Here is an 11,146-nt window from a genome sequence, read left to right as displayed (position 1 = left end):
CATTTTATGGAAGCACAGATGCATCTGATTGGCTGAGAACAGAAGTCCCCAGGGGAAACCAGGACAAGATCCTTATTACCAACTCATCTCACCATTCTTCTCTGGGTAGGGCTATACCTGTAAGGCTATAGACGTTGAAGTTGCAGTAATATTACAAATCAGTTAAGTTTAACATTTGAATCAGTCAGGACAGGATGGGCTAACAACCCCCCCTAAACCAGTTGCTTAAAACAGCTTTATTGTTTGCTCACGCTACATGCCCATCAAAGGTCTAGATGTGATCTGGTGAGTCAGTGGGAGCCCTGGATATGAAATGCTAAACTTAACCACAGAGGTGCTTAAGTTTGACCTTGACGATCTTTCTACATCCCCTTGTGCTTCTGATAAAAAAGAGGGAAGCAAGTGTGTAGTTAGGTTATTTCCAAGCAGCAAATATCCTAGTTACAATACTTGCACATAAATACTGAAAACTTTGACACATAAAACAATTATGCCTGAAGAATCTGAAAGGTTGAGACAATCAACACTGTTCTGAGCCAAATAACTAAGTCTCAGTGCACAAACTTTCTTCTCCCCAAACCCACTGAGGGAACAGCTGCTCAAACAGCCATGGTATTAGATTAAGAGAATGGTACTTTCTTATTCTCCACGTACCAGATGGCTCCAGAGTCCAAAGAAAATGGAGGAGATAGCCTACATTTATTTGGTGTGAGTGGTTCTCACTGAGGCTTTCTGAGAAAAACCATAGTACCTAGCAGACAAATGCAAAAGCAACTTCGATTTCACACAGAATAGAGGCACAGTGTCCAAGAATTAAAAGGGGGCTTAAATGTTGTTTCATCCATCTAGGGCTGCCAGTAATGTGGTACATTGATAGAACTAATGCAAAAATGCATGGAAAAAAATAACAACCTCACAATACTCTCAAAACTCCATGTTTCTTTTGTGCCCTATCACAATTGACCTAAATGTATACTTTACTTCCCAATAAAAATCTTTGTTGTAGGAAAAAATTACAAAGAATAAATGAATACTGGAATTCTAAATGACTCATTTTATTTTATGTGCAACTTCAAGTTTTAACTCAAATACCAGGAAAATGTTTTACAAAATGAGAAAAAGTAGAAAAATACAGTGCTCTGGTAGCGAAAAAAAAATTCCTTTAAAAAAACTAAATATAACTTACCAACAGTGGAGAAAGCACAAATGAATGAAGTTCATTTGCATAAGGATGCTTTGAAAAGATTAAAAAATTTCAAGATGGAGTGTGTGAGGCTCTGACAGTAGGAACAAGACACCTTTAATTCAGTTCAGCACAACTGTGTTAATTGTGCTGGCCAATACCCAAGGTACAGAGCTAGGCATGAGGGTGCAGTGGGAGAAAATGCAGTCCCTGCCTCCTAGTGGATTTTGCCTGGGAACCTCACTTTTCAATGTATTAAATTAAATATATCCAGTTTCTGATTTATATGTTCTCTTAACAGCAGTTTGGAGGGCTCTGCCCTTGCAAGGGATGTGGGAACACATTTCATTTCTCTTTTATAATGAGTTTAAGAAAAAGTCACTTTATGACAGAAACATTGATTAATAAGGAAAGTGTTCTATAACCAAAAGAGAAGAGTTGAAGTAAATTTTGGAAGCAATGCATTAGGGAGATAAAGAGTAAGAAAGGAGTATAAAGAAGAAAATGTAAGACACGGGGAAGGAAGACAGACAGGGGAATGAGCAGTGAAAAGTAGCCCTGGCCTTAGAGGCCTTAGGGCTGGCAGTGCAGACCACCACCCCTCCAGCCTTCCCTGGGTGAAGACTGGAGGACCTCAGGTCATCTGCACTGCAGACTGGACTCCTCCATGGGAGTCTTGTCTTTCAGAGAAGAAAAGAATGAGGGAGGGAGTTAGAGGCAGGGAAGAAAGAGATAGGAGAGAGAAGACACACTTGTCATCCTTGATCTTAATTGCTTTCAAGTAAATTGAAACAAAATGAGAAGTGTAATGGAGTGGAAGAGAGATATGTTTCAAGTTGAAGAATTACTAAGGTAGAGGATTGCTTTTACAAATGATGAAAAAATCTGGTCTAAATGAAATATGAAACTGTATAACAAAGAATAAAATGATCAAGAGTTAAGAAAATTCAATCATAAAAATAAATTACTCCATTTTAATTACTTAGACTTAAATTGTCAATGATTAGCTTGATCTTAACAGCTCCGTGATAAGGATGTAAGCTAATTTAGTAAAAAACCATTATCATACACAGTACATAATTATTTTGAACATGTCCAAGGTACAGAGCTTTGCTTCTTGGAGGCAATGATAGTTTTCAATTTAGCCCCAACAGAAAATTAAAATTTTGTAAGGAACATTCAAAGTAATGATAAAATGATTTGTGTGTTATTTTTAATACATTATACATGCTTTAAAAGATTTTACATCAACAAAAAGGATGCTTTCTTTCTACACATATCGCATTTTACCTTCTCTAAATAGATATCTATTAGAGAAAATAGTTCCCTTTAGAATAAATAACTACTGGCAAAAAAAATTAATGACTTCTAGAGATAAATTAAGTTTCACTTATTGAAAAATCTATAAAGCACAAGCCACTGGAGAACAGAATTTGCTAAATTCAATAACTACTGTCTTATTTGAAAGATATTTAACATGCCCTATAGCATCAAGAAAGTGATTTGATGTTGACTCCTGTTTTCATTTTTTGCTGCCCCAGAGAGGTGTCTGGGCCTGGGCTAGGAAGACAGAACCAGGAAAAGCAATTTGGACGATGCCTGAGGGTTTTTGTCAAAGGGACTTCATTCTTGACTTGGATCTTCAATGACTGGATCCATGCCATGTTAATATCTGTACTCCTATTACCTAGCAGAGTACCTGAGTCATAATCTTTATTGTGAAAATACCTTGGGAAAGAACTAAGTTCAAACCTACCTCACCAATTATAAATGAGGAAACAGTGGCCAACTTATTTCTGAGTTTCAGTTTTTTTATCTGTGAAACACACAAAAATAGCTATCCATTATAGTTGTCCTGAGGATTAAATTAGGTTGCTGAAGTTCCCAGTACAGTGCTTGGAACATACTGGAACTCAATGAATGGCACATATTTACCATAGTATCTTCTAGTAGACAGGAATTCAGTGACCCACATATAGCTAATTGCTCTACTCACCACTTTAGCTGATGGAACCAGTCATTCCTAGCAGCTGACTCCCAACTTTTCAATTCCATTTAAAAATTTTGAATTATATTTTACATGGACTTTGGAAGATTAAAGACATTCTCAAGAAAGGTTGATTTTCAAGTCTTAGAAGGAATATAGCTTCTGGTCCTTGCTAAAAAATTTCATTCCCATGTATATGAACTAACCAGGTCAAGTGCTTTCTTGAGAGCTGTTGAGATCTATGCCGAACCAACTCAGCCCTTGAAGAGTAATCTTGTGGAATTGTCTGTGGCTGCAATGGTACTGCTTAGCTCAACTGGCCACACAGAACTAATGGAAAGCAAATTAAGTCAAACTCACAGTGATCTTTGTGAAAATTTAAGAAAATGTTATTGTGTGTGTAGAGCTAACAAAGATTTTAGCAAATGAGCAGATGCCATTGAGATGGTGCTTGGGAAATAGGATTTACTCAGGTCTCATCAGTCTAGAACTTCACCATGTTCAAAAAATCCATTATAAAAAAATGAGAATATTGGGTGAACTGGTCATAGGACTCTAGGCTGAACATGTATGAGTTCCATGTCAGTCCACAAATGGTCTCTCAGTCATTTAAGGAAATCAAATATATTCACCAGAAGAGCAAAGAGAGAGAATCAAAGGACAATTTTTTCAAGAGTTTTTCCCCTAAGGTTTTGAAATATTCCTATTGCTTCGAGGAGTTTAAGAGTATTGTGATTTATCTAGAAGAGTTAGATATTTTAATAAGACCTAATGAGGAGAAATCTCATCTCAGGCTTCTTTGCTCATGATGCTCTTTCCTTCCTGAATTTTCCCCCCTGAATTTCTAGATTCAACCAAGAGGCAGGCTCTCCACAATGTTCCCCAAACACTGTTGACTACTGTCTTTCCTAGTGCTTTCCAATTCATATCAAAATGATCTGTTTGTCATCTGCACTAAACTAAAGCACCCTTAAAAGCTATATATATATATATATATATATATATATATATATATATATAATTAAATATCTTCATATATCATTCATTTTAGTATCTGATGCTTAGTAGTTATTGGAACTTACTGACTGGATAAATCAGTGGCTGATTATTCATTAACAGAGATATAAATGGATCTCTTATACAGCAAGGTTCCTTTGCATACTTAAAGTATACTTCAAATTATATAGTTTTTAGAAACTCATAACTTTAATAAAATAAAGTTAAAATTTATACTTAACTTATAAATTAAAATATATAATCAGCACAGCAGTGTTCATGAATTACAAATCTGAGTGGTTGGAAGTCAACCTCATTTGGTATATTATTCCCTGGATTGGTCATTTTTTGTAAGATATTCAATTTATCAAATTGAACAGAAGAAAAATATTTATAGTCTAACTTCCTCTCTATTGTGAATGAGTTCTAATTGCATATGTCACTTTTTTGATAACTGAAGAATTTTTTTTTTACTTAATGGAAATATTTTCATTAACATTCAACTTCTCAGCTTTCCTTTTTGAGATAAGATATTGTAAAAGATTATAACAGATTCATATAGAATTATCAATTGCTATATCCCGAATCTTAGAAAATGTCCACTTCACAGTTGTATCAATCGACTGGAGAAACCAAATTCCAAGTCATTAGAGCCTTAAAGTTTACTCGTATTTAAAAAACAGCAAACCTTCCCTTTTATTCAAATAAATACAAATATAGAAGTAATGTGGCTGTGGTTATTATGTGAAATAAGAGTTTTCGTGTTTATAATGTGCCTTTTGTCCCTCTTAGAGTACACCAAGGAATGGTAATATAATTTTTTCATAGGCAATAAAGAAGAAAAAAATCCGTGTTTGTAAACTTTCTTATAACGACAACAAGAAAAATAGCAAAAAGAAGATCTTACCACAAAATATTAGAACATAGGTCAGGTTATATTGCAATATAGCCATGACTGTCTGGCAGAATTCTTTCTAGGGGAAATTGTGGAGAGCATTGTATTTCAAGCCTCAAAGGTTTTGATAAAAGAAAAAAAACAACAGCTGCAATTTTTGCTACAAAAAGACAGGTGGCGTAAGCATGCAGCATTTTTTGAAAAAAACATATAAAATAATTATTTTCTCTCGGGTTCTTTGAGGAAGCTCGTTTTGTGCTCCGGTTTGTGACTTGGCACGGTGACGTCAGTGTGGCAGTGCGGAGTCAGGCGCGGCGGCTCCCTATAAGCCGAGGAGCTGTCCGGGTGCTGAAACGGCCCGACCAGCTCAGCCCTTGGACTCGGAGGAACATGCTGTGGATGTTCTCTGCCATATAAAAAAGAGGTAAGGCTGCTTTTCTGTTTGATTTGCTGGGAAGTTCTAAATTGTTTTTTCTTCCCTTAATTTCTAGCTGAGAAGAAAAGGTCGTTTGACTAGCTTTTATGTACAGAATAACTGAATAAGCAACCTGCTGCTCATTAGCCAATGTAAGGACACTGTATGCCTATATATGTGATTGAATCTATGTTGTATATCACTTGCTGTTAGACATTTATTAACCATGTTATTTAGTCATGATAGGCGTGAAAAAGTTAAGAATTTTAGTATTAATGTAAAGTTAACCAAGCTCAATATTTTGTTTCTTTCCTTAATTTATTGTCTTTCTCTCCCGAGAACCAGATACAAAGCCTTTATATGCTTAAGATTTTTAACAGTTGGTTTTCAATGGTTCAAAGGTTCTTAAACACATTAGTCATAAATTTTAGCACCCAATCTTGGGACTATTTTTTCCTTGAAATTTACCTTGCAAGAGCTCAAAATTAACTAACTATATACAATCTTTTTCTGAATTGGTACACTCTGAGAGGGCTTACGTTATGATTTGATAATTTTAGTTCCAGGAAAGTAAGATTGGAATGATCTTGAAAACAGGCTTCTTCCTTTATTCAGAATGAAATATTATCTTGGATTATAGATTGGATATGAGCATGGAATGCAGAGAGATAATTACCTGAATACATGAGGAAAACATCTATAATTGTATGAACTGTTATTATTATGCTTTGATTGAAAAACATTGTGCAATATTTTGCTAAAGATTTTTAATGGGACAAATGTTTTTCCCCTATATCCTGACTAGTTGAATTGCTTGAATTAGATATATCCACCTGTATTTGTTCATATTCCAGGCAAACGTTAATATAAAAGACATTTTTACTCATGAGGCTTTAACTCAAACCCTGTATAGAATATTAGAGCTGTTGAAATCATCTTTACTACTTTGGAGGGCTGCTACCCAAGAAAGGCATCCCTTGAGTCTTACTCAAAGACAATAACCATCCAAACTGAACCTTATAAATGACTCAAGCAAATAGCTTCTTAGGTTATAGTTTAAATACATGTATTGAGTATTCTGCCCCAACTCTACAGCAAAGCCCCCTGTTCCCAACCACCACAAGACAATGATTTTAAAGACAAGCACATAACTCCTATGTTAAGAATACTTCAGGATAATGGTTTAAAAGAAAATGATTTCACTAAGGTTCTTAAAATTACTATCTTAAATGATAATGTTGAAAATAGATTACCAAGACTAAATTAACCCTGAAATAATATAAAGAATCATGTACAATGTATTTTTATTTAGACCAAAAAACTTATGAATAAAATTGCTTTTAGTAAACATGGATTCATAGTAAGTATTTTACAGGTTTTCTCTGACATGCCTTTAGAGAGTTTCTTTTCAGTAAATTAAGTAGTCTGGTTAATAAGAATCATTTTAATGAATATATGCATCTGTGCTAAAGAAATTTCTATAGCTATAAATATTTTGGGGCTTTAAAAAATACCTAAATACTAATATTATTTAGTAAACAATGATATGTTCTGCAACTGATGTCTAAGCTAACAGAAAATTGTACCCACATAGCTTATATATTACACATCCAGGATCCAGGTAGAGATATCATGACCAAACTTATAAACTTTCTTTATATTTATTTTATTTGCAACAAAATGGCAAGTATTAAAATAGTTTTTTAATGTTAGCAATGCCAAATGTAAAGCTTATAAGAACTAATGTCCTTGTTAATTCATATGTGAGATAATAAGGCAATAGAGAAAAAAATGAATGAAGACTTTTAAGTAGGAAGAATTCAACACATTATCTGTGTATACCTAAATCAGGAGTTACATAGTGGTTATTTTAGGATATTTTAACATCATGAGTCATTTCAAATTTCACAGGTCCAGACCAAAATACACAAGCATAAATCAAGCTGAATCGGAACACTCCCAAGTTCAGAAATAGACTGGTTAAATAAACTTGTTCTCTTTGTAGCATCTGTTATTATTTACTATACATCCTTGAGGGCTGATGAAAAATGTAACCATGGTTGCATTTTGCAAAACAGTGACAAAACAGTTATTACAAGAAGCATGGAGCACAGATATTTTAAAACAGTTTATTATTTTAATATGTGGAAACAGAAAGAAACTTCATTGGATTAGCCTACTAGCTTGGACCTGAGAAAACGTATGTTGTGGAGGTTATTAAGGTACACGCCTTTCAAAATTGATAGCCAGATTTGGTGTCAGAGTGAGACTAAGTTAGTTCTGAGAAATATAGGTGAGTGGGACTCATCCACAAGGTAGTTCAGTATGATTGACATTGACATGCTGTATCACTTTATCATATGTAATGATATTATTGCTGCTATATTTCTACAGTAAAATTAGGTGGGCAATTTAGGAACTAAACCACATGCTTTTTTGGTACAACCTTAAGGAAATTATTTTGTGTGTGTGTTTATATGTGTGTGGAGGTATACATGCATGTTTTAAATTATACCAACTAAACTTTTTGCCAATGATTTCAATAGGAATGCTATTCAAGAAAACTAAAACTCCACTTGGAAAGCCTTTGTTAAACAGACATAATGCATACTAAAACCAACCTACATGTTTTGTGATTTGAAAAATAAAACTTGAGAAATACCGTATCAGTGTTTTTGTTATTATTTTAACCAGGTGTATACCATGAAAACTTGATGCAAAGGAGCATCAATTTTGTTAAACCCCTGTGGTTAGCTTGTGGGAATCATAGAGGGTGTATTTACAGATTTCAAAAACAGTCATCTTAAGTTTAATGTGAAGTAAACTCTACTGTGTTCCCCCTCCCACCAAATGGTTGATTACTTCTTTTGCTAAGGCATTTGTAGTCTGCTTCATTTGTGTTAACTCATGTTTTCCATCTTTAAGGAAATCTTTCAACATGGCAGAAGCTAAGACTCACTGGCTTGGAGCAGCCCTGTCTCTCATTCCTTTAATTGTTCTCATCTCTGGGGCCGAAGCAGCTTCATTTCAGCGAAACCAGCTGCTTCAGAAAGAACCAGACCTCAGATTGGAAAGTGTCCAAAGGTTTCCCAGTCCTGAAATGATCAGGGCTTTGGAGTACATAGAAAAGCTCCGGCAACAAGCTCACAAGGAAGAAAGCAGCCCAGACTATAATCCCTACCAAGGTGTCTCCTTCCCTTTTCAGCAAAAAGAAACTGGGGATGAAAGTCACTTGCCAGAACTTTCTGCAAGGGATTCCCTGAGTGAAGATGAGTGGATGAGGATAATACTCGAAGCTTTGAGAAAGACTGAAAATGAGCCTCAGTCTGCACCAAATGACAACAAGCCCTATACCTTGAATTCACAGAAGAACTTCCCCATTGACATGCCTGATGATTATGAGACTCAACAGTGGCCAGAGAGAAAGCTCAAGCACATGCAATTCCCTCCTATGTATGAAGAAAATTCCAGGGACAACCCCTTTAAGCGCACAAATGAAATAGTAGAGGAACAATACACTCCTCAGAGTCTTGCTACCCTGGAATCCGTATTCCAAGAGCTGGGGAAACTGACTGGACCAAATAACCAGAAGCGTGAGGGGGCTGATGGGGAGCAAAAACTTTACACGGAGGATGATGATGATATCTACAAGGCCAATAACATGGCCTATGAAGATGTGGTTGGGGGAGAAGATTGGAATCCCGTAGAGGCAAAAATAGAGAGTCAAACCCAGGAAGAGGTAAAGGACAGCAGAGAGAACACAGAAAAAAATGAACAGATCAATAATGACATGAAGCGCTCAGGGCAGCTGGGCCTCCAGGATGAAGATCTCCAGAAAGAGAGTAAAGATCAACTCTCAGATGATGTCTCCAAAGTGATTGCCTATCTGAAAAGGTTAGTGAATGCTGCCGGAGGTGGGAGGTCCCAGAATGGAGGGCAAAATGGGGAAAGAGCAACCAGGCTCTTTGAAAAACCACTTGATTCTCAGTCCATTTATCAGCTGATTGAAATTTCAAGGAATTTGCAGATACCCCCTGAAGACTTAATTGACATGCTCAAAATGGGAGAGAAGCCAAATGGATCAGTGGAACCAGAGCAGGAACTTGAACTTCCTGTTGACCTAGATGACATTTCAGAGGTTGACTTAGACCGTCCAGAGATATTCCAAAATAAGATGCTCTCCAAGAATGGCTACCCCAAAACACCTGGTCGTGCTGTTACAGAGGCCCTACCTGACGGGCTCAGTGTTGAGGATATTTTAAATCTGTTAGGGGTGGAGAGTGCTGCAAACCAAAAGCCTCCCTATTTTCCCAGTCAGTATAACCGAGAGAAGATTCTCCCGAGACTCCTCTATGGTCCTGGAGGATTGAGAGCAAACCAGGTGTCCAAAGGGGCCTGGATGCCAGAGGTTGAAAACAGACAAATAGCATATGAAAACCTGAATGACAAGGATCAAGAATTAGGAGAGTACTTGGCCAGAATGCTAGTTAAGTACCCTGAGATCATGAACTCAAACCAGGTGAAGCGGGTTCCCAATCAAGTCTCATCTGAAGATGACCTACAGGAAGAGGACCAAATAGAGCAGGCCATCAAAGAACATATGAATCAAGGAAGCTCCCAGGAGACCGATAAACCAGCCTCGGTAGGCAAACAGCTCCCCATGGGGCCCCCGAAGAATGAGAATATCCCAAACAGACAATACTTTGATGAAGATCGTTTGTTGATGAAAGTGCTGGAATACCTCAACCAAGAAAAAGCAGACAAAGGAAAGGAGCATATTACTAAGAGAGCAATGGAAAATATGTAAGAGGCTTTCATTAAATGCCCTACTTGCACTCCTCATACCCCAAGAAAACCCCAACATTTCTCCTTCGTGTGTTGACTTCTATCCTGTTGACACTGTAATAGCTTTAGTGGTGTAAAGGCAGGCATCTCCATTTCCCTGGGTTGTCTGCTTAACTTACTCTGAGTTGTTCTCTTGTGTATTGATACATGTAAATGTTATGACTTCTGGATAAAAAAAGTAACTATATCCCTTCTTTAAGAAAGATATCTATGATAGTGTTTACTAGTGTATCTAATGGTTGTGGCACTGTGGATGCTCACATATGATAAAGGGTGTCTTATAATCTTCTTGATAGTTTTTAATATTTATTGAATTATTTTGTTACTGTCTGTAGTGTTTTGTGGAGTACTGAAGCAAAAAAAAATAAAGCATTATAAATATATAGTTTTATTTACAAGGTCTTTTCTATTGTGTGTTTTATTTTTGATTAATAAATGTTATTTCTGGACAACTGTGGACTCTTCATTCTGGAAAACTGGAGACAATGACTATGGAGCAAGCAGTATGGAGCCAAAAGAGAAAATCACCTTCCACAGCCAACCCAGGTAAGAAATCATGAATCATAAGTGTATGAACATGCTATGTTCTTGTAGAATGCAGCATCCTCTAACAGCCCACTGGCTAATTCTTGCCTAAGGTTTTATATATATATACACACACACACACAACTTATGGAGTAAGCCTTTGTTGTCCTATTTATACTTTTTACCCTTGATTTGTATACATAAAAACATTTAATTCTTCCATACACATAACCAACATTGAAAAAACAGAACTGTGTACAGGACAATAAAAAAATGACTACAGACAAGGAAGCAATCTAC

The 11,146-nt window shown here is 36.2% G+C and overlaps 1 protein-coding gene across 1 annotated transcript; it reads left to right on the top strand.

The window, feature by feature from the left end:
- Nucleotides 1-5,348: 5,348 nt before the first annotated feature.
- On the top strand, nucleotides 5,349-10,701 carry SCG2 (secretogranin II). Its single transcript, XM_037029314.1, has 2 exons — nucleotides 5,349-5,485; nucleotides 8,402-10,701. Exon 2 carries the CDS (start codon nucleotides 8,415-8,417, stop codon nucleotides 10,281-10,283), a length of 1,869 nt encoding a protein of 622 aa, XP_036885209.1. The 5' UTR covers nucleotides 5,349-5,485; nucleotides 8,402-8,414; the 3' UTR covers nucleotides 10,284-10,701.
- The last annotated feature ends 445 nt before the right edge of the window (nucleotides 10,702-11,146 follow it).

This window comes from Sturnira hondurensis, unplaced genomic scaffold (assembly GCF_014824575.4).
Source record: "Sturnira hondurensis isolate 20B ecotype Veracruz unplaced genomic scaffold, ASM1482457v3 Scaffold0020237, whole genome shotgun sequence".
NCBI lineage: Eukaryota > Metazoa > Chordata > Mammalia > Chiroptera > Phyllostomidae > Sturnira > Sturnira hondurensis.
This window is presented reverse-complemented; position numbering and strand designations above follow the sequence as displayed.

Excerpts from the sequence above, each read along its gene's own strand:
- SCG2 (XM_037029314.1), top strand. The coding sequence starts at position 8,415 with ATGGCAGAAGCTAAGACTCACTGGCTTGGAGCAGCCCTGTCTCTCATT.